Genomic DNA, 27,451 nt, shown 5'->3' on the forward strand with positions numbered 1-27,451 from the left:
ATAAGTATAAATAATATTTATCTACATTTTTTGTGCATAGAGGATATTAATGTTTGATTTTAAATTGAAATGGGTTTTTCTGCTTGTGAATATATCTTAAAAGATGTGAGTGCAAGTTCTTTTAAAAATATTAACACCCGACTCCATGCTCAATTGTGGTGCCAATTTCTAATGTTACACACATAAAGAGGATCCAACACCACTATAGCAAGAAAATGGCATGGTATATGTCACAAGATGAAGGTTTAAATATCAACGAGCTTCAAACAACTCAAAGTTTCCTCCGCAATGCATCAATGAAGTGAAGTGATTGATTAATCTCATAATATGTAGAAGTATATGCAAGTTTAAACTTGGAAGTAAGAGATGTTACTTGTTCAATAAAAAATCACGAGTTGTTAGAAACATAAACTAAAAAAAACCATTAAAAAATCAAATAACCTAAAAGATCGATTGACCTATTTTTAAATGGATTAAATAAATTTCAACAAATTTAATGAGGTTGGTTAATTTTGAGTGGTCCAAGTTAAAATATCAGCCCACTCCAACTTAAAATAACGAGTTAAATAGATTCCATAAGTACTGAGAAAATTCCAAATGTCATGTTGGTTATAGATAAAATTTAAAAGAGTTTATATATATATATATATATATATATATATATATATATATATATATATATATATATATATATATATATATATATATATATATATATATATATATATATATATATTGACACCCCTCAGCTTACAAACTATAATATGTTATCATAGCTTATTGATCAGACCATGGGGCACCCATTATTTATATCCATGCATCAAACTCAAAAGAGTATTAGGCATGATGGGGTGTATTGTGGGTGCGAGGGAGTGTAGTGAGAAAATCCCAAGTTTCATATTGGTTAGAGATAGAGTTTTGAAAGAGTTTGTATAAAATGGCATTTCTCACCTTACAATCTAATTTTATAGCAAATTTTGTAAGGATGAGCTATGTCAAACTCTATTAATAACAAATTCTATCTATTTTCTAAAGTGTATTTATAACCCTATAAAATATTACTATACACACAATACTTTTTCAATCACTCATAAAATTGAAGCAAATTTATAAGATATTATCACACACTACTACAAATAAGTGATTTTATCTTGGTTAAAAAAAAGTTTCGACCTGGTTTAGTGGGCGGGATAAAATAGAGTGTCATGGAAAATTTACCACTCTTCCCGTCGGTTGAATTGACGCCCTTGTACCGGTCATGAGTTTGATTCACAACAACAACGTATTTGTATTTTTAGAATTGGAAGACAATAATAATATTTAAAAAAGAGCGTTCTATTAATAAGATTTTTTTTATTTGAATTATTTTAAAATTAAAATATTTTTTTTATTAATATTCCATTTTCTTAAATACTAAATCATAAAAATTGAAAATTTTAGATTCTATATTTGAATATGTAATTTCAAAATTGGAAAGTGCACACCATTTCCCCCCTCAGTTGAAATTACTACTCGAGGTGTAATACTTTGTTTATATATCTTTTTAACCTGTTTTTTGGTTTCAATCTAGATAGCATCAAATTTATTGACAAATTCTGAATTTTCCTCCCCATCCTCCTCCTAATCACAAAAAAAAATCAATATAGTGGTTAAACATTAAATCTCAACAACAAGAACAACAACAATAACAACACAATCAATAGAATCGATAAACATTAAATCTCAACAACAACAATAACTACGATAAAAAATGAATAAAATCAATAGAATAGTTAAACATTAAATCTCAACAACAACAACATTAAACATTTTATTTGATACAAGAGCAACAACTAATATTGATAAGTTATATTAATGTTTTCCTAACTAATATTAAGCATTTTTAACAAACAATAATAAGAGAAGAGATTTCATTAAGGAATCAACCTTGAAACTTTTTCTCCCTCTTGTAATTCATCCCAGAGAATGGTGTTGCACTTTATGCAATTGTTTTCATTATTATTGTTTTCATTATGTTAAATTTTCCTTTCAACACTTTGCGTCCAAAATTGATTGTTGCGATTGGCTGATGAGGGTTTTGTTAGGGGAGAATGTAAATACGACAAGGTCTAGTAGGGGACTGAATATACCGTTCCCCTTAAAAATAATAGATTTCAAAAAATGATTTCTTTTTATAAAATTAGAGTTAAAGTGTTGAAGCAAAAGACAACTAGAGGAAGAAAAATATGGTAAATGGATTATATAGCATGTGTTTCGTCATTATCATGGAACCAAGAGATCAAACGAAATTATTAACTCAAGTACACTTGAAATTGCTTTAACAAATAATTTAAATCCATAAACTTAGAGTTAATAAATGTGCGTGCACTATTCTCTTAGATATGTTTGAATGATGTTAAAACTAGGTCATTTAGTACTTTGTGTATATTGGATCTTACCATTTATGTCTAGATGTGCATCATCATAATAGGACATGTAAAATCATATTAAATAGGCCATTACAAGTTTAAAATACGATCTTTTATGAAAAATGAGTCAATGGGTCGATACAAATGGATATGTTGAAGTTTTACAAACTGGTTTTGGTAAAACAATTGTAATTAGATTCGCATACTATCAACATAAAGGGAAACAAGTTTGATGTTTTTTGCACACTAAGTGTTCAAAAAATTATTTGCACACTAAGTGTTCGATAAATTGTCTATATCAATTTTAGTTTTTTATTTTCATTGGAAATTGACTATCATTGTGTGGTTTTGTTCAAACGTATTGTGTAAAATATATTGATTCATTTTCTCATCATTAATGTAAGTTTTCTTGTGGTTTAAACGCATATCCGATTCTTCCGATAACGATTTAGATAGATGAGTGTTGATCCGGAATTGCTTCCGTTTGCCATAGTAAATATTTTCAAAATAAAATTTTTGATCTATGAAAATTTTAATAATGAATTATGCTCGATCATATATGATACAATGCAAAAAGTTAAAGAGATTGAGATGAAATTATGTACACAAGATATATAATGGTAAGACAATTCGTCATCGTTATACCTACTCCATTTTTCGATGATTTTCACCATCGAAAATGATAATGTCTTCCACTATTATAAAAGTCAATGGTACAAGTATTTTTGTACAACGAATTATTATGAAAGCGAACACTAACAACCCAACGCTTTAGCAAACGCGGTCTAAAACAATAATTCTTCCTGTTGGAACAAATTACTCACTACTATCATTCAAGATCTTCAATCATCTTGATCCACCAAATTTGATAGGCCCAATGACCTACTCGAAGCTTCAATTCTACAACATCATTTACTCGAATCTGAAGAATACTTGTATGAATAATTATTCTATCACCGATTGAGAATCGGTTCAAGAAAAAAAAACTAATAAAGTGTCCAAACAAATAGTTGAATAGAGGACCAGTTCAAAGAGAAAAATTATTTCTCCCGCAATTTGAGGGATAAAGAGTCTCCCATTACTTCCCCACTTTTTTGTTTGGGGAAGAAGAAAAATTTCTAGTGATTTCTAGTTCAAATTCAAAGAAATATCTCTGAATGCTTCAATCTCAAAATTGAGAAAGAATGTTCATGAATTTTATAGAAATTAGACAAATAGAGTCTCTTAAAAATATTTATAATTTTTTTTTAAATTGATTATTATTTAAAACTTTTACCAAAATAATACTATCAAATTAATCATTTCTAATCTAATAAAACTCAGATGTGATAATTTAACTTGAATGGAGGGAAGTTCAACAACTACACCTTCTATGAGAACACAGACGAGAAGTTCCACACAATAAAAAAGTGGATAAGCTAAAACCCTAACCCCATCTTCGTAAGAAAGAACCCTCTAGATTTTAAGTAGAAAAAACTCAACCACATCAACTGGTACTTTATGATGTCTCTCACCACGGCAGCTCTCACGCTGCCGCAAATATCACCGGTCATGTGTTTGGCGGCACTTCGTCGGCAGGAAGCTACTGTGAAAACAACAGACCAAAAGCCAGCACAAAACTTAGGTTTCCGCGGAGGCAAGAAAAAGGAATCGCCATGGCATTGTGTAGAAGGCTGTGGGGCTTGCTGTAAGCTTCAAAAAGGTCCTTCTTATCCATCCCCGGAAGAAATTTTCACCAACACTTCAGATGTTGAGGTCAGTTTTCACCCTTCTCTTTCAAACATTTCACAACAACAATTCAAACATCCTTAATATACTCTGTAGCACCGACACGCTTTGAAGAAACACATTTGAAAAAGTCCTTTGTTTCAAAAGTTGTCCGTGCTTCATATTTATAATATATTAAGTTTTGCTTCTTTAAATTGAGATATGAACATTCTATAATGTGAATTGAATTTCAGCTCTACAATAGTTTAATAGGACCAGATGGATGGTGTATTCATTATGAAAAGAGTACTCGAAAATGTTCCATTTACTCTGGTATGTATGTGGCCACAATATTTATCTCAGTTTTGAATTTTATCATTTTCAACTTCCTTGTGGGAATGTTAGCTTTTGAGTTTGATTTGTTATTTTTTGTGTTCTTGTTCAGATCGTCCATATTTCTGTCGTGCGGAGCCTGAGGTGTTTAAATCGTTATTCGGAGTTAAAGAGAAGAATTTCAACAAAGAGGCTTGCAGGTTCACCTTTCTCAATTTATGTTGTTTCCCAATCACATTTATGAGAAATTTTACTCAAAAGTCTGTCTTTTTTTATATCCTTGTAGTTCCTGTAGAGACTCGATTAAGGCCGTTTATGGTTCCAATTCAAAGGAGCTTCATAGTTTTGACAAATCAATCAAGAGTTCTTCTGGTTAGAGTTTTGGATTCTCAATTGCTCAAGGTCATATATCGTGTTTTGCCTTTATTAATCATGTATGTTGTTGGTTAGAGTTTTCTTATTTATAAGTTCTTAAAGTATATGAGTTCTTGAACTGACATAACTGTTGCATAATCTGAAAAAATATCTATATCTAATAGGTAATAGATTAATGAATTATCATTGCACTTTCTTTATTTAAGATTTATTGATTGTTGAGAACATAACTAGTTAGTTTTCCTATGTTTAAATCTGAGCTAGTAGAAGACTCCTATTAATAAAACCAACTATTGGGGACTATTTCAGTTCATCTATGCTTAAACCAACTATTTTGTCCCTGAATAAACCATTTAATATGATTTGAGTTCATCTCATAAGAATTTGTTGTCAAATAAAGCATGTAGGTCACATTCTTAATATGTACAAAACAGAGACAGGAGTGGAAAATAAAAACACAATTATTTGATTGAGGTGTCTTCTATAATGCAGCGGGAAAGATTATTAAGCTTAGGTCTCATGCGTTCTAATGAATATTCATGCTAATGTCTCTTATATTATTATGATTGCAGCACTTGGTGCTGTCTTTTGAGTAGCAACATGGACCGCCAGAGGCTAAACCCGAATTACAGGAAAACATGAACTCCAACTATGAGACTATAGTCTGCTCAAACTCATAATACCAATGAGCCAATAAACTTGATGTCATAATATTGTTTCTGTTAGATTGTTGAGCAGATTACTACATCCTAGTCCTATTTTGTATATACAAATTTATGGATCGGGATAGTTACACATGTCAAACTGAAAGAAAATAATTTTTCATCCTATTTTATAAGCAAAACATTATGGTTAACCTTACTCTGTACAAAAAGTATCTATTGTTTACTATCATTATATTAACGAACTATCAAGATCCAGATCATCCTCAATGTCATCTCCATTTTCAAGTAATTTCAGAAACCGAGCCTGGTTTTCTTCCTTTCTTTTCTTCCGCCAGAACTTATACGAACCCATCACTCCAAGAATCAGAACGATTGAGACCAGAGCACCAAGAAAAATCAGAATTGCTATATGCTTTCTGAGCTTATCAGAAGAGCTAGAAACTGCAGAGCACAATTACAATTCGTTTTGTTAATATAAAGTATAATTATCATGCAAAGGAGCATCAATATTCCTCCTGGGTTTACCATAAACTTAGGACATGAAAATAACTTGCACCTCCTCAAAGGCTTGCTAAAAAAATGTAAGGAACACTAACAAACTAATTCCATCTGACTTTCTTCCCAGTAACAAATGTAAGAAATATGGAAAAGTTCATGTTAAAAGTAAAGCAGTGAAGCATACAAGAATGAAAAACAAGATAAATAACCCTATGTGCCTTTTCTTTAAGCAATATAGTATTCCTCTATCTAGACAAAGTATAGATTCTTGAGTTAGTTAATTTTTCTTCTATTACTTTTACTTTGCCTAATGATAAGCCAACACATGGAAAAAAATAAACTTGAATTTATAATAAAAAGATCCCTACAATTTGTTAGGACACAGTTTGTACCATTTTGTTTATCTTTTCATAGCACAGGGATGGTTATAGAAAAAGCACAAAATATAGAAGATGGGCATAGTAATTAATTTTACAAAATATTGAAGATGGACATAGTAATTTATTTTAATAACTAATTGATGTATTTATTGATTAAATTGCATGAAGTAATAAAGAATATTCAATGGCATCGACAACTAGCTAGTATGATGGTGGATTTATGGTAATGAAGAATCTCCAAAGCAAAAGTTGCAAGATACTCACCACGAACAAGAGATAAACAATCCGGGCACAAAAAAGTAGCATTGAATTGCTTTTCTTTGAACCTAACATATTCACCATGGGGTGCAGTGAATTCAGAAGGACAAAACTCCCATTCATCATAAACATCACCTGAAGTAATGCTGTCTTCCTCATAGAGTCCACACCACTTGCATTTTATACTAGAAAAGTTACTTAAAACCTGGAAACACATGGCAAAATCTCAGTAGTTGCTTCAAATATCATCACATCACATGCATTATGCAACCTAAACATGAATATTGAAGAGTGAAGACAATTAGAATTTAATGACAGGTTCCTAAGCAAATTACTCAAACGGCTGCTTATAAAAATATACATATCACTTTCACTTATTATGTGAATATACACTTACAACCCGTTTGGATAGAAATTTAATTAAGAGCTTATTATACAAGTGCTTATGTATAAGTTATTTCTCTAACAAATTTGCATTATATGAAATAAAGTCAAACTACTTTTAAATAATCTATAAGTTCTTCTCACAAGCTCTCCTATTTTCTTTTTTTTTGAAAATTACCTTGTACATTTCATAAATGGCTTAAACAAGGTTTTAAAAAACATTGAAAATAACCGCGACAAAACGGTATATGCAGGTGCCGATATCGATATTGATACTATTATTCATCATTTTAAATTAAAGAATAAATTGTGGTTAATTTACACCGCGACGATAATAATTAATGTCGCGACGATGATAATCAATGTCGCGACACCTATATTGACCGAAATCACGAAAACTTTTACGTGATCACAACCGTTTTTTAAAACCTTCGTGATGATCTGAAAAAGTCAATAAAAGAGGTCTCATTATGTGAATAACCAAACTTTTGAGTCTAAACACTAAAACATTATTACTTGATTGATTAAGTTAGAATAAACTAGAACATAAAAATCAACTTTATTTTAGTTTATTAATTAGGACATAATTTAATACTGAAACAAAATTAAAAGCAATTAGTTAATTTATGGAAACGAAAAATACAAAAGAAAAACCTAACCTGCCAAGATTGTTGACCATTGAAAGCATAAACGAAACGAGTTCTCTTAACATCTTCAAACACCTTCTTGTTCTCTCCTTTACAAAGGAAATAAACAGTTGAAGTCGTTCTTAGCCACTCGCGGTTATCGAAGATCTCAATTGAACTCAGTGACACAACTGCACATAACATCAACCCTACACAATGCAAATACAATCAACATTCACACATCTTACACTTTTTCCGCTGCGCAATCGATCAATTAAACATGCAATCGAACGAAAAAGTAAAGAGAATGAGTTAGTTACCTGGAAAGTAGGCGAAGAATACGAAAAACGCGAAGAAAATTCTGGAATTGAACAACGACATGGAAGTGTGTGAGAGAGATTCGATCGAATGGAGAATCTCTCTGTAATCGGAATTGAAAATGGATGAAAAGAAAGAGAGGATGAAAGAGAATGGAAGATGATGAATTCTGTTATCTGGTTTGGGGAAGAGTGAATGAGGAGTCTAGTCTACGAGACGTGGGCATTACGCACCTGTTTTCTAATTCAATAACTTGCCACGTCACTTTTGGCGCCAACTAATTCCATTCACATCAACTATAATTACGACTCGGTCAACACTCAAGAGTGCTTGGTGGTCAATTTTAATGATTTATTTTTATTATTGTGGTCCATATTATGGTCAATTTTTATAAATTTGTTTATGCTTTCTTTTTTTTAACAATAATGTCACTACCAAATAATTAATCAACAACTTTTTAACTCCTTTATCTTTGTCCAACATTAGATATTTTGATGCATAATTCATATATTTTGTTGAGACTTTTTGACCAGAGTGCCCCTTGTTGAAAATTAAATCCTAATATATTCCATTTTGAAGATTTTTTTTTAGAATGTCTCACTTTTTTTTTTGGATTTGCCCATTTAATGGACGAGTGAGTGAAGCGTTGTATTTGGCTGCATAGACTCACCTTTTGATTGGACGAGCAGCCACGTCAATTATTCTCAAGCTTGAACTCGGTCAATGGATGGCCGAGTGTATGCAATATTAATTATTTTTGTTTTTTAAATAAATTTAAAAAAGATAATGAATTAATTTTATTTTGAAATAATATATTGCTATAAAAGACTTTCAATGACCGAGCAATTGCTTTGTGTTTGTACTGTCTCGGTCAATGATTGGTCGAGTATTCAAGTATTATTTTCCTATAAATAGCAGGACTTGTAGAAATGTAACTCAGAGCACTAAATCTTTTATTTTGGTAAAAATGTCTGTTTGGGGTCTTGTATTTTATGGACAAGGTGAAAAAATCAGTGTTTGCCTCGATCCACAATGGAATTTCAGAACACTAATTTCAGTCATCCACACTGGCTTCCGACAGTTGGGCGGACGTCGTATGAAGGTGAGGAAAGTAGAGTATCGTTGTCCATACATAACGTTGACTGATGCAAGCCCCGATGGCACGCACATGTATTACCTGGATTGTATAGAAAATGATGAAGATGTTTAGTGTATGTTTTCAGCACATAGTGATGAAGTTAACAGAGGAGTTGAAGGTCCACTTGTGTTGGTTGTTTTTGTTGACTAGTTTTTTAATAACCTCTAAAAATTTTAGTTGATGTGATCGTACTTTGTAACCAGAAGCCTTTGATTATCAAATGTATTTCATAATGTTTGTTTCCAAAAGACATTATTAATACACAATGGTTTATATATAGTACGTGCATAATAGTTAATAATTAAAAAAAACATAATCATCTGGAGGGTCCTGCAACATTTGGACATTTCCTACGCATGTGTCCTATTTCACGGCAAATTCCACACCTTCTCTTTTCCTTCTCAACGTTGTCCATCTAGGTTCTAATCCTGGTGTTGTTTGGGCGCCCTTTCTTCCTCCTTCTCATAGAGTCGTCGTGGCAAAGAGTAAATCCTTTATATTATGGCCAATTCTCCTCATGGGGAAGTCCTAGGAAACTCTCCTTATAGACCTTGAAGACGTTAAGAATTTTGAACACGTTTGGAATGTGAATGGAGTAGTCCTGGCGTATACTCGAACATGATACGATTACATGGGAGCAAGGTAAGTGAAATGTCTGAAATTTCCCACAATCGTAGTGTTGGTTCCTCAAATCAACACTGAATGTACCGGTTGGTCGACCATCATTCTGATTAATCTTCTCTTGGACCATGAAATAGAATCTCTCGCGATCACATTGCATGACGTTATGTGTGTTAGCTTTCATGACTTCCTCAACCATCCCCTTATTGCAGTTATCAGTGAAAACCGGCCCAGAGGCTAACATTTTTGTCCATTGATGGCCTCTTTTACCAAATAGTGATCCTAATCGATAGTACGTAGATATGACCAATGCAGTGATTGGAAGGTTTCGGGTTACTTTGAGTACCGAGTTCATTGCTTCTGCCAGATTAGTTGTCATGTGACCCCAGTGTTGCCCTCCGTCAAATGCCCTTGCCCACTTCTCTCGAGGGATGTTGTCTATCCATGATAAAGCGTCATTGTTTGTTCTTCGGATTTCCCCCCGATAGTAGTTAAATTTCTCCTTGGTCAACGCATAACCCATGTTAACAACTATTTTACGCAGTTCCTTGTCTTTAATCTCACGCATGAAGTTTTGCGCAATGTGTCTAATGCAATAGACGTGTGATGACGGAGGATACTATCATCCATTTTCCGGATTGTTATATGCACTCTTTATCGATTCATGCTTGTCTGATATTAGACACAAATTTGCTTTGGGAGTAACGTGTATTCTCAAATTCTTAAGAAAGAAACTCCAAGCATCCTTTGTCTCACTTTCAACAAATGCGAACGCTATTGGAAAAATGTTCCCGTTCTCATCATATGCCACAGCCATCAACAGAGTCCCTCTGTACTTGCCATACAACCATGTTCCATCAACCTGCACAATAGGTTTACAATACGCGAAACCACGTATACATGGTCGAAAGGCCCAAAAAAGACGATGAAAGATCCTTTGGTCACCCAAGTGTGATCCATCATTTGAAATCACAGGTAAGGATTGAAATTCTATAATAGTACCTGGTAGATATGTTTTCATTACCAGTATCCACAGCGGCAGATCGTTGTAAGATGTCTCCCAATTTCCATACAGCGACTCAATTGCCTTACACTTTGCAATCCATGCCTTTTTGTAGGATATGATATACCTGTATTTTTCAGTAACATGAGCGATGATCACCTTCACCTTAAGAGAAGCGTCGTGAATTATAAGCTCCATTATGCTCTTACTAATCATTTCTGAACCGAGTTTTGTATGGTCTTGTGACATAGAAGTGGTTGTGCATGTATGAGGCCCATCAGACTTACCAACTCTTCACCTTGAGTTGCCCTTACGCAAAGAAACCCTGCATTTGAAATTGCATGTAGAATTTCTACATTTGATGACATAAAGTACATTGTCAGATTTAGTCACAGAATAATCTAAACTACGTTTTATATGCCACTGTTGCAACGCAATAACACACACTTCCTTATTTTCAAACTCGATGCCCTCCTCTATTTTGTCAGCATTGTGAGTTGGTATGAAATTTTCAAAAACGGAGATTGGTTCAGCATCATCCAAACTTATATTTTGCATGTGAACAGGTAGGTTGTACAAACTAATCGGTTGAGCTCTTAGTGCAATGGTCAGTGTGTCGATGATATCTTCATTGACATCGTCATCGCTAACACCAAATAGATCTTCAAATCAAACCTCTTCTTGATCATCCTCACTATTGTTGCCTACTTCTTCATTTGGTATGAAAAGGTTCATTATTTTGAGTCGGTTCTTCATCAATGGTTTGACTCATTCCATACTCATGTGACTGTATAAATTGCGTTGGATAATTGAGATTTTCATTTTGAGTCGGTTCTTATTCAAGATTTTCAAGTAGAAGAACATATATCTCAATGGTGGGTAACTGAGAAAATGTTATATGACATTGAAACATCGACTTGACATCTTTGTCACTCTCAATGGATGTCATTATGTAAAAGACGGTATCATCGTCTTCATTAATTAATGGATGACGATAAATAATGTCTTTAACACAACTTTGTAACTTTTTTTCAATACGATCTTTTAGATGAGGAAGCCAGAATTGATGTGGATTTTGAATAAATGCACATTTGTATTTCTAAATGAGAATCCCTCATTAACATCTGTGAAAATTGATCCGTTGGAATGGATAGACACAACTAAATTTCTTTGAGCCATGAATATAGGAGATATGAATGTAGGAGATTTGGTTTGATGATAATGAATACCATTAAAGACATAATTTATAGTCAAAAATAATTTTTCCAAGTAAACTAAATCCTAAAGACCAAATTTATATTTTAAAAATCAGTCAGAAGTAGCTCGTCCTTCAATTTGACGAGAGAGAAAACGTGAAGACCTAACTCGTCCATTCGTTGGACGAGTCAAAACCCTAGAAGACTAAGCTCTTTCTTTCGTTGGATGAGTCAACAAGCTGCAAGACTTGGCTCAGCCATCAAAGGGACGAGTCTGCATGCATGCAACTTTGCAGTGCCATTTCCAATCATCTAGGGAATCGTTCTTGCAGGGATTCCTTGCAAAGTCACATGGAAAATGAATTTTTGCATGCATGCACTCACAAGTCCAATCAACCAACACTATTTTCACCAATAGATTTAATATTTTTTCACCACTATAAATTAACCTTTCCTCTACAATTCATTCTCATCAACTTCCTTCAGTTTCTATTTCATAAATATTTACTCTCTTCAAATATTCACTCTCTTCTATTTCAAATCTATTTCACAAATCCAAAATGTCTTTGTTGTGGATGGGTGTTGGAAAGTATTTCGTGTCGGGTTTTTGTTATCGTATCCACAGAGATTGTAAGATATCACTGCCGTTCAATGGTCGAATAATCTTAACTTAATGTAACACTAGGGTTTTGGTTTTAATCAAGTTATCTTGCATACAAAGTAATTAATTGCGGAAAAAGTTATGTTTTGATTAATATGAGAAATATTGTCAAAGTTAGGTTTCAATGACTACATTGCTTTGCATGAATTTGCTCGGTCAACAATCTTATAAACTCCTTTAGATGATAAATTATTTCACAAGGTCCTCTCAATGCGTTTCTCTCGAACACCCATTGTGAGTTTTGCCATTTTGATCCATTGTTTCTCTCGAACACAATCTATCAAAATGACAACTTTTTGGTTCAACCTTATGGTGAACAAAATCATTCGTTACTATCTCTAGCTAACAAACAAGTTTGGATGAAAACCTAGGTCAAGAATCGGTAAACATCTCTCAATCAAATACCAACACAAAGGGTTTTAAATAGAAACAAAGTTTTCATCATATATTTACCGTTAAAGAGTTTACATATGAGGATCCTTACATTTACACACAAAGCTAGCAATCACCTACATCTAACCTTGACAAATGGAAGACTTAGCTACTCATTTTCATGGTAGCTTGGTCGGCAAGTAAGGAAAGAGGGTTGATCAACATCCAAGTCGAATAATCGAGGTTGGATGGGAATCCACCTTCTTTTTGTGGAAGATGGTTGCTAGATGAAGAGAAATGAAATTAGGGCATAAAAGCTCCCACAAAACAATGCTGTAAAATATCTAGGAGAAAGTACAAAAAGTGGAAAAGTTGGTAAAAATGAGGTATGGTGCCCAAAAGTGGCACCTGCTACTTATAGACAAGTGCAGAACTGTCATGTTCGCTAGGCGAGCAGAATGGCTCGCCTAGCGAAGGTCAAATATGAGCACAAAAGGCCCCTGCGCCCAGAGAAAACAGGGCGTTGGTGAACTGTCATGTTCGCCTAGCGAACATACCTTCGCCTAGCGAAGGAAACGCTTCAAGCTCGCCCCAGCGAGGTTGAGAAGTTTTGCTACTGGAATGCTCGCTGGGGACTCGCTAGAGCCTCGCCTAGCGAGTGAGTGTTGGCTGCACTTTTCACCAAAACAGAATGAATTCGCTGCAAACTTCGCCTTGAGCTCGCCCAGCGAATTAATTTGCTAATTTACTGGAGCTGTTCGCCAGGAGCTCGCCTAGCGAACCCATTCTTCGCCACAGCCTCGCCTAGCGAGCAGGCAGATGAAATGCTCCTTTTCTTTGGTTCCTTTGCCAATTCTCTTGTGTCTTTATTATCAATTAATTCACGCCTTTCCTGCACAATAACACACACATCAAAGGCACCAAGCTTGTTTATCAATGTAACGCATTCCATGTAAAACAAATGTGATTTTGACAATTTTAGCAAGGCAAAAGAGTGAAAGATGCCCACATATGATAGCTCAAATAAGCACTTTTGGGCATGTAACAACTCTCCCCAACTAGATTCTTGCTTGTCCTCAAGCAAAGTATGCCTCTTGAAAGACAAGAGGATTTGCATTAAGAAACGGTTTCTCCGAAGTTGGATAAACGGCTCAAACACAAGCGAAATTCGCATATACAAGTTCCCAACGGTTCGAATAAAATAATACCTAGGAACTTAAACTTAAATAGCAATGCAAAATATTTATCTATCTACAACAATACTATTCTGAATGAATCATCCTATCTCTCCTCTTCGAATAAGGAATGAAGATTTTGCGCGTTTGCAACCGCGGGACTAATCTCACTCCCTAACAAATAATGAAGAAATCAAACAGATTCATACAATGTCTAATCAATTAAAAATGCTACTGTGGAAGCAAAAAGATCACTAAGGGCTTTTCGGTTGAAGCTTGGTTAGGTTAACAAACAAGGGTCATTTCTAAGGCCATTGAAACGAAAGTGCCGATGCAAAAGAGACATTCACAGTATTATTCACACTACTCGACTTTGTTTCCTTTGTTTCTTATTTGTAACCTTCACAACACATATTCCACAACTCCACTTTTATTTTTCACTATTTTTCTTCCAAGCAAGCATTTTTTTTCATTCTTTCTATTTTTGTTCTTTTCTTTCACATCAAATATACAAAACAAATGTTTATTTTCTACATTTTCTATACATATATTTTTCTATGCTTGCTCGGTTTTTCTTTTCTTTTTCAAGAGTTGTGGTACTTACCAATTCTTTTTCGTTCTCCCCAACTTATTTCTTCCACACCCTAAGTGAATGCTCTTAACTTTTTACGGCAAAAGAACAATAATCAAGATTTTCCGGGTTGTGTAAAAAAAAAGATTTTTGAGATCTCGCTTTATTTCAAGCCGAGATTCAACTGTTTAGGCTCAAAGGGGATAACAAATACTCTCTCTGCTCACAGGTAAGTTGTTTTTGGATGTAGTTGTGCTCGAAAGAAAACAAGTGCCTTGATCATTTCTAATTGCTTCCACAATTTCACAATAATAAAAGACAAAGCATGAATCACATGAATCAACAAAACTTATTAGAATCCAGCATTTAAGTGAACAATGGAGGTTTCCTCACAATTTGTGGTTTTAAGTTCTAGATGAAACATTCATTCAATTATGTTGCACAAAGACAATATTCAATTTACCAAAAAGAGTAAAGTTCCTAATGCATTCTAAAATTCTAGCCGACGGTAACCATGTACCTTAGCTTCATTCACTTGTTATTCTTATCATTACCATCCAAGCTCGGATGCACCTTCATTGGGTACTTCTTGAGGAGCAACCAATCTAGAAGGGTATGCCACTCATTCAACCAAAAATTTATTAAACACACAAAATTAAAAACATAATTAAATAACATTAACTGAAAATAAAAATTTGTTCGTGGGGGACAAAACACCCCAATAGTACAACACCATGGTCAAAATACAAAATCCGAGGATACAAATAAAAATAACATAAAAACTGAAAACACACAAAAACTTAACCCACAAAGGGCTCAGGACTCCTCCTCGCTACCGGCCTCAGAACCGGTAGCCTCATCATCAACATCATCATCATCATTCTCAGCTTCAACGTCCACCCCCTCACCATAGACTGGCCTGTCCACAGGCCAATTAGCGTTAAGCATAAACTGCTCACGCGCTAACAATGCTCGAGCACCGGAGGGGTCATTACCTTGCAGCTCCAACCTCTGCATACTGTTGTGCATATCAATCATAGCTCGTTGGGATGCTGCCATCCACTCAAAACTGTAGTCACACACAGCCCTCAGGTACGGATCAAGTCCGGGAGAAGAAGCACTAGGACCATCAGCAGCCCGAGTACTTCCTGAGGCTGCACTGCCACCAGTAGTCTTAGCTCTACAATACTTAGCCACATACCTATCATCTATAGGTGCCGGGATTCGAACCTGCCCACGAGACGGAAGTCTCACCCTAGCCTGAACACATAAGCTCATAATCAAACACGGGAAAGCCAAGGGGCAATTAACACGAGCCCCAGACTTAAGCCCGCTCTCAACCACGGTCTTCAGCTCATTGGCGATTATCCTCGCGACATCTATCTCGACATTAGTGAGGATGGAATGGACTAAATGTGCCACTGGGATCGGCACAGTAGAGGTGTGTGATTTGGGTTGGATGTTGGTCAAAACCAAGAGTAGGATCAGCTGAGCCATGGGAGTCATGTCCTCCCGATGATATCTCACAGGAACCCCAGATGGGTTCGGCTCAACCGATTTCCCTGGTAAAAGCAGGTCGGCGGTAATGGCAGCGACATCTCGATGAAGTCTGAGGTCGGTGTGGTACTGGTCTCTCTGATCAGCTCCCAGCTGGAGCGGTTCCCCTAGGATTCGGTTGATAGCATCCCTGTCAAATGGAATTGCACGCCCGGCAACTCTAGAAACCCAAGTGAAGGGCTCGTCGTCGTCGGGCAGTGCGTTAGCATAAAACTCCCGCACTGTAGCAATGTCGTAATGCTCCAAGGGACTTATCAACCTATCCCACTTTTTGGCGTCGATCAACCCGGCGAATGTTCTGTAAGTGCCTTGTGGGTTGATCAGAAAACGCTTCTCAGGAAGTATTTTTCTCTTTTCCAAAGCTATGTACCGTGCCGCTTGTTTCGGGCCTACAAACTTGTCTTGGTCGAATTGAATCGGCACGGTTCTGGAAGTAGTTGCAGCTCCCTTCCTTTTCTTACCAGCTCCAGATCTAGACTCCATCTGCAAAAGATACAAAGAAACAACACATACCAACACACAGATTAGCCATTAAAACATAAATCAAAATACTGTCATGTTCGCTGCTGCTTCGCCTAGCGAAGTTGCAGCGAACGTTCGCCCCAGGTCGCCTAGCGAGCTGCTAGCGAACCTTACGGGTTTTGGGATTTTCTGCATTTTCAAAGATGTTTTCCCCAAAACCCGTACTCTAATGGTTCCCACACAGAACCTAATAATTTCTCTTGACAATGAATCGTTCTATGCTATTGGGGATTGCCTAATTGCATGCAAAACCTAAATTAAAATTAAATCCCCAACTTGAAAACCTATTTGTACAAACATTGCAAACTCCCAAAACATCACATGCAACCTCAATTTCCCATACTACACTTCCCTATTTGCAATTCATATTTTGAATTTTAAGAGTATACAAAAAGAAAATGAAGTAGGGCAAACCTTAATTACACGGATTCGGAAAAATTGAAATGAGAAGAGTTTGCAATCGGACGGAAGGAGCGAGGGTTGGTGATAGCGATGCAAATGCGGGAGTTAGAGAAGTTTCGCAAAATTTTCTCAGCAGAACAGCTTTGAATATTTTTGAGGGTTTGGGGCAAAATGCCCTGCTGAGAAATTTATAGAACAGTACTGGTGCGCTCGCTACTGCCTCGCCTAGCGAGCAGCCAGCGAGCGCGCTCGCTGCAGACTCGCCTAGCGAGCTGCAAGCGAGCATGACAGCAAGTGCATTTGCAAATGCAGCACTTGCAAGTCATCCAGCTTGATTTCAGCACAGGGTACTCAATACAACAGAAAACATAAAACAGCAAATACTTACAATGTTGGGGTGCCTCCCAACTAGCGCTTGTTTAACGTCGGCTAAGCTCGACGGTGCGATGCTCACAGAGGAGCATCGAGCGGCTGAGCACAACTCTCGCGATCCACATGACCGCCGAGATACACTTTCAATCGTTGACCATTCACGGTCCAACTATCTTTCTCGTCCATGTCTTCAATGATAATGGCCCCGTATTCTTTTACTTCTTTCACCCGAAATGGCCCGGACCATTTTGATTTCAACTTCCCGGGAAACAACTTCAACCGGGAGTTGAACAATAGGACCAATTGTCCGGGCACAAATTCTTTGGTACGGATCTTCTTGTCATGATACTTCTTTGCTTTTTCCTTGTACAACCAACTTGAGTGGTATGCGGCATTGCGCATCTCCTCCAACTCAAGTAGTTGTACTTTCCTTTTGTTACCGGCCAACTCATGTTCAAAATTTAAAAATTTTAGGGCCCACAAGGCCTTGTGCTCCAATTCAACCGGCAAATGGCAAGTTTTACCAAATACCAATTGAAACGGAGTTAGGCCAATTGGAGCTTTAAAGGCCGTACGGTAGGCCCATAATGCTTCGTCCAATTTTTGGGACCACTCTTTTTTAGAATTAGACACGGTTTTTTCTAGGATTCTCTTAATCTCTCGATTAGAGACCTCCGCTTGCCCGTTAGCCTGAGGGTGGTACGGAGTTGTCACCCTATGCGATACACCATAATGTTTTAGAATTGTTTCCAAAGGTGCATTGCAAAAGTGTGACCCTCCGTCACTTATCAACACTCGGGGGGTTCCAAAACGGGAAAAGATGTTTTTCTTTAAAAATTTTATCACCGTTTTGGCATCCGCCCGAGGTGAGGCAATCGCCTCAACCCACTTAGAGACATAATCAACAGCTACAAGCATGTACTCATTCCCGTAAGAGGGTGGGAACGGTCCAACAAAATCTATGCCCCAACAATCGAACACTTCCACTTCTTGGATATTTTGGAGGGGCATCTCATCTCTCTTACCTATCCCACCACTTCTTTGGCAACTGTCACAACTTTGCGCATGGGTATGTGCGTCTTTGAAAATAGTTGGCCAATAAAATCCCGATTGAAGAATTTTAGTGGCCGTTCTAACCCCATTATAATGTCCGCCATAAGGCGAGTTGTGACAATGCCAAAGGATGCTCTGGGCTTCATCACCAGTTACGCATCTCCTTAATAGGTTATCGCTACCCAACTTAAACAAGTATGGGTCATCCCAAACATAATACTTCGCATCCGAAAGGAACTTCCTCTTTTGGTTCGAAGTTAGGTCGGCCGGCACAAACCCACTAGCCTTGTGGTTTGCAAAGTCTGCAAACCACGGCCTAACTTGAACCTTAAACAATTTTTCATCAGGAAATTCTTCCCGGATTTCCTTTTCAGATGCGGTAACCTCGACATTCACCAAGCGGGATAAATGATCCGCTACCAAGTTTTCCGACCCCTTCTTGTCTTTGATTTCGACATCGAATTCTTGTAACAAGAGGATCCAACGGATGAGCCTTTGCTTCGAATCCGGCTTGGTTAGCAGATATTTAATCGCCGCGTGGTCGGTGTAGACAACGACTTTCGACCCTATAAGATAGGACCTAAACTTTTCTAGCGCATACACTATTGCGAGTAGTTCTTTTTCCTTTGTGGCATAATTTATTTGAGCCTCGTTAAGAACCTTACTCGCATAATGTATAGCATGAAAAGTTTTGTCCTTTCTTTGGCCAAGTACCGCTCCAACGGCATAGTCACTCGCGTCACACATTAGTTCAAAATTTTCATTCCAATCGGGAGCGACTATTATTGGAGCGGTAACCAATTTTTCTTTTAAAACCTCGAAAGCTTGCAAACAATCTTCGGTGAAGAGAAATACCTGATCTTTGGCGAGCAAATTGCTCAAAGGCTTTGCCACCTTTGAGAAGTCCTTGATGAAGCGCCGGTAGAACCCCGCGTGCCCCAAAAAACTACGGATGCCCTTCACATTCACCGGAGGGGGTAATTTTTCAATTACATCAACCTTAGCTCTATCCACTTCAAGCCCCCTTTTTGAGACTTTGTGGCCTAGCACGATCCCCTCGGTCACCATGAAGTGACACTTTTCCCAATTTAGCACCAAATTAGTCTTCACACACCTTTCCAACACCGTCTTCAAATTTGCCAAGCATAGACTAAACGTCCCACCAAACACCGAGAAGTCATCCATGAAGACTTCCATTGTTTTCTCTATCAGATCGGCAAAAATAGCTTGGACACATCGTTGGAATGTCGCCGGCGCATTGCAAAGCCCAAAGGGCATTTTTCTGTATGCGAACACTCCAAACGGACACGTGAAAGCCGTCTTCTCATGATCAACCGGGTCAACCGCAATTTGGTTGTACCCGGAGTAGCCGTCCAAAAAACAATAGTATTGTTGGCCCGATAGTCTTTCAAGCATTTGATCCATAAATGGGAGTGGAAAATGGTCCTTACGAGTCGCGGTATTCAACCGTCTATAATCTATACACATTCTCCACCCCGTTGCAACTTTAGTCGGGATCAATTCGTCTTTGTCATTACGGATTACGGTCATTCCACCCTTCTTCGGAACCACGTGCACGGGACTAACCCACGGACTATCCGAGATCGGGTAAATCATTCCCGCATCCAAAAGCTTCACCACTTCCTTTCTTACAACCTCTTTCATCGTAGGATTTAAGCGGCGTTGTGGTTGAGCCACCGGCTTGAAATCCTCCTCCATCAAAATCTTGTGCATACAATAGGATGGACTAATTCCTTTTAGATCGGAAAGAGTCCAACCCATAGCTTCTTGATTGGTTTTTAGCACAATGATTAGACGGGCTTCTTCTTCTTTTGTCAAAAGGTTGCTTATGATGACCGGCTTTGCCTCGGTCTCATCTAGAAACACATATTTCAAAGTCGAAGGTAACTTTTTTAATTCAATTGGCACTTTCTCGTCAATTACCTCCTTCTTCAAATTTTCTTCCTCTACTTCCCACGGTTGTAGGTCTTCCAAGCTATCAAGTTCCTTTAAGCATTCCTCAAGAGCTAGCTCCTCCTCAACAGTGAAAACCTCCAATGAGTCGTCGAGAGCTAACTCCATAGGAGATATCTCGTGGATATGCTTTGAAACTTCCATAATAGCGTCTTCAATCACATCGATGCGAAAGCTATCATTTCGATCCTTGGAATGCTTCATCGCCTCGAATAGATCAAATGTGACCTCCTCATTTTGAACCCGCACCTTCATTAAACCGTCATCGACATCAATCATCATTCTTGCGGTCTTCATGAATGGTCGTCCCAATATGAGCGGAGCATCATCATCTTCCTCCATATCAATTACAATAAAATCCACCGGGAAAAAGAATTTGTCGACCTTCACCAACACATCTTGGGCTACGCCATGAGGATGGGTCGTCGACTTATCCGCCAATTGTAATGTCATTCGGATGGACTTAATCTCGATGTTGCCAAGCCTCTTGATAATTGACAAAGGTATAAGATTTATGCTCGAACCCAAGTCAATAAGTCCCTTCCCGACATAAACGTCACCAATCTTAATCGGCAATGTAACTCTTCCCGGATCAACCTCTTTCTTAGGAAGCGTCCTTTGAATGATGGCACTACAGCTCGCATCAAGGACGATGGTCTCCGGTTCCGTATACCTCCGCTTTTTGGTCAGTATGTCTTTCATGAATTTGGCATACTTTGGCATTTGTTCCAAAGCTTCAGCAAACGGAATGTTAATTTGTAATTGCTTAAAAATATCCATGAACCGGGCGTAATGCCGTTCATTTTCCCTTTTGGAAGGAGCATGAGGGTAAGGAAGATTTTGGACCGGAGTAGCGCTCACTACCTCCTTTCCCTTTGCAATTCTAGCACTTTTCCATCTAGGCTTCTTCACTACCTCCCTTATTACCTCATCACTTTTATTTTCCTCAATCTCCACACCTTTTTCTTTTTCAACTTCACCATTATTTTTATTCTTTTCAACTACTTCCTCATCACTCCACACTCCTACTTCACCATCAACATTTTCTTCCACTATTTCCTCCTCAATCTCCTTCTCTTTCTCTCTTTTTTCACTCTCCACTCTTTTTTCATTTTCACTACCCAACTCCCTTCCACTTCTTGTCATAATCGCCTTACAATGCTCCTTAGGATTTGTTTGCGTATTAGCCGAGAAAGAAGGACCGGTTTGTTGTTCATCTAGTTGCTTGGCAAGTTGCCCAACTTGAGTTTCAAGATTTTTTATGGCCGCGTCATTACTCTTTTGATTGGCCATTGACATTTGCATGAATTGCGTCAATGTCTCTTCCAATTTAGAATTGACTACCGGCGGTGGTTGAGATTGATACGGATTTTGGGGAGGGTTTTGACGGCTAGAAGAACCACCTCCATAACCTTGGTTATGATAATAGTTGCTTCTAGGTTGGAACCCTTGGTTCCCTTGGAATTGTTGTTGTTGTTGTTGTTGAGGGTGCGGTTGATAAGGTTGTTGTTGTCTTGGTTGATAGTCCCGTTGATTGGCCATGTAATTTACTTCGTCAAAACCGGGAGGTGGACAAAATCCGGTGTCATGTTCACCTTTACAAAGTTCACAACAAGCTATTTCTTTAGCTTTTGACGGTTCTCTTAACTCTTTTATTTGTTGCGTTAAGAGTTCCACTTGTTGTGAGATGAGCTTGTTTTGGGCAAGTATGGCATCATTCGTCCCTAACTCAAGCACTCCCGCCTTCTTCAAAGAATTTCCATGACTTTGACTTTGAAGATCATTCAAAGCCATACGGTTGATAATGTTTGTGGCTTCTTCGGCACTTTTTGACATCAACGAGCCACCCGAGGTGGCATCCAACAACGTCTTACAGTTTGGTTGAAGTCCATTTCTGAAGATATGGATTTGAGTTAGTTCATCAAATCCATGCCCTTTGCATTTCCTAAGCATGGACTTGAATCTCTCCCACGCTTCATTCAACGATTCACTGGTTCCTTGAGAAAACACCGAGATGGCCGTCTTTGATTCCATGAATCGGTTATGAGAGAAAAATCTTTCAATGAATTTCTCTTCTAACACATTCCAATCTGTCATTACGGCAGGTGTTTGATCGAGATACCAATCCTTTGCTTTACCGAGCAAAGCGTGGGGAAACAATCGTCTGAACAACGGAAGCTCCTGAGCCTGATCCACTCCGGCAGCCAATGCTATCTCATAAAATTTTGTGAGAAAAGCAAATGGGTCTTCATGGTCCATTCCGGTGAATGGACTCCCATACAATAAATTCAGAGTTCCCGTCTTCATCTCAGCTTGCCTTCCTGTGTGGTTGGCAAACTGAGCGGTGTTCCTTGGACTGTTGATACATGGAGTAGAAATAGGTGGTGGTGGTTGTGGCTCCATGTTTGGTATGAATGGGTGGTGATTTGTGGTCGAAGAACTTTCTTCTTGCTCTTGGCGTTGCCTAGCCTGTTGCCTCCTACGTCTCGTTTTGCTATTGAGCCTCCTTGCGGTTCTCTCGATCTCAGGATCAAAAAGAAGTTCGTCCACAGGGATTTGCCCTCGCATAAAACGTAAGCTGCACACTAAACCAAACAAATTACAAGCACAAGTCAAAAATTCACAAGCTAAAACTTAAACAACCATTGCGATGCTCGCAATATCAATTTACAATCCCCGGCAACGGCGCCATTTTGTTGGAAAGTATTTCGTGTCGGGTTTTTGTTATCGTATCCACAGAGATTGTAAGATATCACTGCCGTTCAATGGTCGAATAATCTTAACTTAATGTAACACTAGGGTTTTGGTTTTAATCAAGTTATCTTGCATACAAAGTAATTAATTGCGGAAAAAGTTATGTTTTGATTAATATGAGAAATATTGTCAAAGTTAGGTTTCAATGACTACATTGCTTTGCATGAATTTGCTCGGTCAACAATCTTATAAACTCCTTTAGATGATAAATTATTTCACAAGGTCCTCTCAATGCGTTTCTCTCGAACACCCATTGTGAGTTTTGCCATTTTGATCCATTGTTTCTCTCGAACACAATCTATCAAAATGACAACTTTTGGTTCAACCTTATGGTGAACAAAATCATTCGTTACTATCTCTAGCTAACAAACAAGTTTGGATGAAAACCTAGGTCAAGAATCGGTAAACATCTCTCGATCAAATACCAACACAAAGGGTTTTAAATAGAAACAAAGTTTTCATCATATATTTACCGTTAAAGAGTTTACATATGAGGATCCTTACATTTACACACAAAGCTAGCAATCACCTACATCTAACCTTGACAAATGGAAGACTTAGCTACTCATTTTCATGGTAGCTTGGTCGGCAAGTAAGGAAAGAGGGTTGATCAACATCCAAGTCGAATAATCGAGGTTGGATGGGAATCCACCTTCTTTTTGTGGAAGATGGTTGCTAGATGAAGAGAAATGAAATTAGGGCATAAAAGCTCCCACAAAACAATGCTGTAAAATATCTAGGAGAAAGTACAAAAAGTGGAAAAGTTGGTAAAAATGAGGTATGGTGCCCAAAAGTGGCACCTGCTACTTATAGACAAGTGCAGAACTGTCATGTTCGCTAGGCGAGCAGAATGGCTCGCCTAGCGAAGGTCAAATATGAGCACAAAAGGCCCCTGCGCCCAGAGAAAACAGGGCGTTGGTGAACTGTCATGTTCGCCTAGCGAACATACCTTCGCCTAGCGAAGGAAACGCTTCAAGCTCGCCCCAGCGAGGTTGAGAAGTTTTGCTACTGGAATGCTCGCTGGGGACTCGCTAGAGCCTCGCCTAGCGAGTGAGTGTTGGCTGCACTTTTCACCAAAACAGAATGAATTCGCTGCAAACTTCGCCTTGAGCTCGCCCAGCGAATTAATTTGCTAATTTACTGGAGCTGTTCGCCAGGAGCTCGCCTAGCGAACCCATTCTTCGCCACAGCCTCGCCTAGCGAGCAGGCAGATGAAATGCTCCTTTTCTTTGGTTCCTTTGCCAATTCTCTTGTGTCTTTATTATCAATTAATTCATGCCTTTCCTGCACAATAACACACACATCAAAGGCACCAAGCTTGTTTATCAATGTAACGCATTCCATGTAAAACAAATGTGATTTTGACAATTTTAGCAAGGCAAAAGAGTGAAAGATGCCCACATATGATAGCTCAAATAAGCACTTTTGGACATCTAACAATGGGCGAATCACACCATGGGACAACAACGAACATTTCCGAATATGTAAGTCTATGTATTCTTTATTTTAATATTTTTTTATCAACTACCTTCAGTTTCTCACATCAAATATTCATTACCATTTTTATTTGAATTTCAGGAAGACACTAGGTTCCGGGTCCATTCTCATACTTACATTCAACCAAGTGCAGTTATAATACCGTATTTGGAACTAATTGGTTTTGCAAATGTAGCCAAGATAGCAAGTTTAAAAATAGATTCTAAACTAATTGTTGCATTGTTAGAAAGATGGAGACCCGAGACACATACATTTCATTTACCAACGGATGAATGTACTATCACACTGGAGGACGTGAGTATGTTACTCGGTCTCCGAATTAATGGTAAAGCTGTTAATGGCCCAACAAATGTAACCAATGATGTTTTCATGGAGAATTTGGGCGTCGAACCAACCGCTTCAAATAAAAATGGGGCTTCTGTCAAAATTGTTTGGTTAGAAGCTCTATTAACACAGCTAAAAAATAACTCTAACCCGATGGAGGTGGAAAATATTTTTCATTCAAAAGTTTATATTTTACTATTAATTGTTACTTTTTTAATTCCAGATAAGAGTCATAATTTATTGCATTCTTCTTGGTTACCTTTAGTAGGAGACCTAGAAAAATGTAACACATACAATTGGGGTTCTGCTTGTCTGACGACACTATATAGACATATGTGCAAGGCAACCCATAAAGGAGTCAAGAGCATAGGAGGCTGTGTTGCATTACTAAGTCGTATGGGCATTCACACGCGTACCCTTGTTTACCCTAGTTAGTAACGAGGTTCCATCACATCCGTATGCATTAAGGTACTGATTTTCATTGAAATGCAATTTATATTTCTCAAAATTAATTATACGTCACTTTAAGGTATTTTTTTTCATATGCAAGATGGTGTAAACGAGGTATGCATTACGAAAATAATCCTCGTCATCATCTAAGGGGTACCGTGTTGCAATTGAACACATGGAAGAAAATGACGTAAGAATGGTTAATTATAATATTCAACTTATCTAAATTTCTTTTATACATTCTAATAGTTATATTTCTTTTAACAGTTTATAAATAGGCCGTACATACAATATCTAGTTCCTGGTTATAGTGACAACCGAGTTTGGAGTGCAACAACATATATAGTATGTTTCTTTAGCATTGAGATGCATCAGACGGATCGGGTCAAACTCCAATTTGGTTTTGAACAACAAATCCCGTCTCGGCCAAGATGTCTAAGTGAACACCATAATATGACTATGGTCCAAGCTTGGGATAAACATTGGCAAGATTTAAACAAAGAAGAGCTAAAAGAATGGAAAAGGAGAAGGCATTTAGTGTTACAAGGTAACTCAGTAATTGGTGAGTCTAAGTCGGGTAGAGAATACATGAATTACTTTTTGTCAATTCCTTTTACGCACGTTGCTCTAACACAATTTTTTACTGATCCCCGTCAACGTGTAGCTTCTTCAACCCAACAAACAACATCACCTTTACATCAAGACATTCCCCCCACATACACATCCCAATTTGGGGTCCAACCATCATCATCAGCTCAACAAACTTACCAACACACCCAGACCACCCAACAACACACCATTTATTCCACCTTGATTAGTCACCATTTGCATTAAGTTTTCGTTACTGATACGACAAGAAACTGAGGATTTTGAAACACTGTGCAAGCATTTTTGATACTTTTCAAGTAAATTTTATTTCCGGTATAATATTTAAGCATTTCCATTCATTATTATATTTTAATTATATTTTCGTGATTTTATGCGTGGGATAGCTGTGTTTTTGTCCGACAGGTCCAGGTAGAAGAACCAGGGAACTCAGAGCAAGAACCAGGTAGAATAACCCGGCGTGCTCGTTTTATTTTTTAGACCACTTTTTCGGTCGCATTTTGATCAGCCTGAGTCTTTTAATTGATCATTTTTATTTTAAAATTTGATCAAAATCTGTATGTTTCCGAGAAGTTTATTTCGCGCTGATCATTTTGGTGCATTCGGTTTATTTTTTAAAGCATTTTAACACCCAATTTTTATTCATTTTTAATCCTTTTATTTTTATTCTTTTGTCAACATGTTCGTAAAAATAAATAGATTTATCTATATATTCATTTTTATTTTTATTTCGATTATTTTAGAATGTGTGCTTTTATTTCATTTTTAATTCAAAAATATCAAAGAACAAATAGGAAGATGACACATCACTCGGGTTGCATCAAAAATTTGAAGGAACACATTGGATCCTCTTTTTCCAACATACACCCACTTTCCAGCTCATTCATGAGTGGCTGAAGAAGAAAAAAAAACGGTCTCTTGGGGCATCCAAAAAATGGATAACTGTGGATTTCCAAGAGAGAGAGGGTGGCCACAATTCTGAACCATCCACATGGCTGATAGGCGTTGGTTCCTTTTTAAAGATTGGACGAAGACCAATTAATAAAGGAGATCGAGGAATACAAAAACGAGGGCGCTCATTAATTGTTTTGGTTTCTCCTCAATTTTTAAGATACAAAAAGAATCAATCAAAGAAGGAGAGGTTTTGTTTCAGTCCGTGAGAAAAAAACATTTGATTGTCTTCTTTATTTTTCAACAGAACTCTACCTCTCTTTTCTTGTTGTTTCTCTTCTTCGGTTAGCACCCCTTTTC

The 27,451-nt window shown here is 37.4% G+C and overlaps 2 protein-coding genes across 4 annotated transcripts; one reads left to right on the forward strand and one right to left on the reverse strand.

Annotated features, from left to right (window-relative positions):
• Positions 1-3,720: 3,720 nt before the first annotated feature.
• Positions 3,721-5,746, forward strand: LOC127094366 (uncharacterized). Of its 3 annotated transcripts, none has more exons than XM_051033206.1 (5): positions 3,721-4,163; positions 4,370-4,448; positions 4,561-4,648; positions 4,735-4,850; positions 5,396-5,746. In XM_051033206.1, the coding sequence occupies exons 1-4, from the start codon at positions 3,909-3,911 to the stop codon at positions 4,823-4,825; spliced, it is 513 nt and encodes a 170-aa protein (XP_050889163.1). In that variant the 5' UTR covers positions 3,721-3,908; the 3' UTR covers positions 4,826-4,850; positions 5,396-5,746. The 3 variants fall into 3 exon arrangements, 2 of the variants coding, with proteins under 2 accessions (XP_050889163.1, XP_050889162.1); XM_051033205.1 differs by having other exon boundaries at positions 3,722-4,163; positions 4,735-4,820; XR_007792616.1 differs by having other exon boundaries at positions 3,723-4,163; positions 4,735-4,882.
• LOC127094365 (uncharacterized) lies at positions 5,501-8,188 on the reverse strand. The gene is made up of 4 exons (XM_051033204.1): positions 7,955-8,188; positions 7,668-7,843; positions 6,631-6,829; positions 5,501-5,929 (listed from the first exon to the last, which is right to left on the reverse strand). The coding sequence occupies exons 1-4, from the start codon at positions 8,013-8,015 to the stop codon at positions 5,718-5,720; spliced, it is 648 nt and encodes a 215-aa protein (XP_050889161.1). The 5' UTR covers positions 8,016-8,188; the 3' UTR covers positions 5,501-5,717.
• Positions 8,189-27,451: the final 19,263 nt, after the last annotated feature.

The sequence above is a fragment of the Lathyrus oleraceus genome, chromosome 6, assembly GCF_024323335.1.
Source record: "Lathyrus oleraceus cultivar Zhongwan6 chromosome 6, CAAS_Psat_ZW6_1.0, whole genome shotgun sequence".
Classification (NCBI taxonomy): Eukaryota; Viridiplantae; Streptophyta; class Magnoliopsida; order Fabales; family Fabaceae; genus Lathyrus; species Lathyrus oleraceus.

Excerpts from the sequence above, each read along its gene's own strand:
- LOC127094366 (XM_051033205.1), top strand. The coding sequence starts at position 3,909 with ATGATGTCTCTCACCACGGCAGCTCTCACGCTGCCGCAAATATCACCG. Across the intron at positions 4,449-4,560 it reads AAAATGTTCCATTTACTCTG|ATCGTCCATATTTCTGTCGT; the intron begins GTATGTATGTGG and ends GTTCTTGTTCAG. Across the intron at positions 4,649-4,734 it reads TTCAACAAAGAGGCTTGCAG|TTCCTGTAGAGACTCGATTA; the intron begins GTTCACCTTTCT and ends ATATCCTTGTAG.
- LOC127094365 (XM_051033204.1), bottom strand. The coding sequence starts at position 8,015 with ATGTCGTTGTTCAATTCCAGAATTTTCTTCGCGTTTTTCGTATTCTTC. Across the intron at positions 7,844-7,954 it reads ATTCTTCGCCTACTTTCCAG|GGTTGATGTTATGTGCAGTT; the intron begins GTAACTAACTCA and ends TGCATTGTGTAG. Across the intron at positions 5,930-6,630 it reads TTGTTTATCTCTTGTTCGTG|TTTCTAGCTCTTCTGATAAG; the intron begins GTGAGTATCTTG and ends TGTGCTCTGCAG.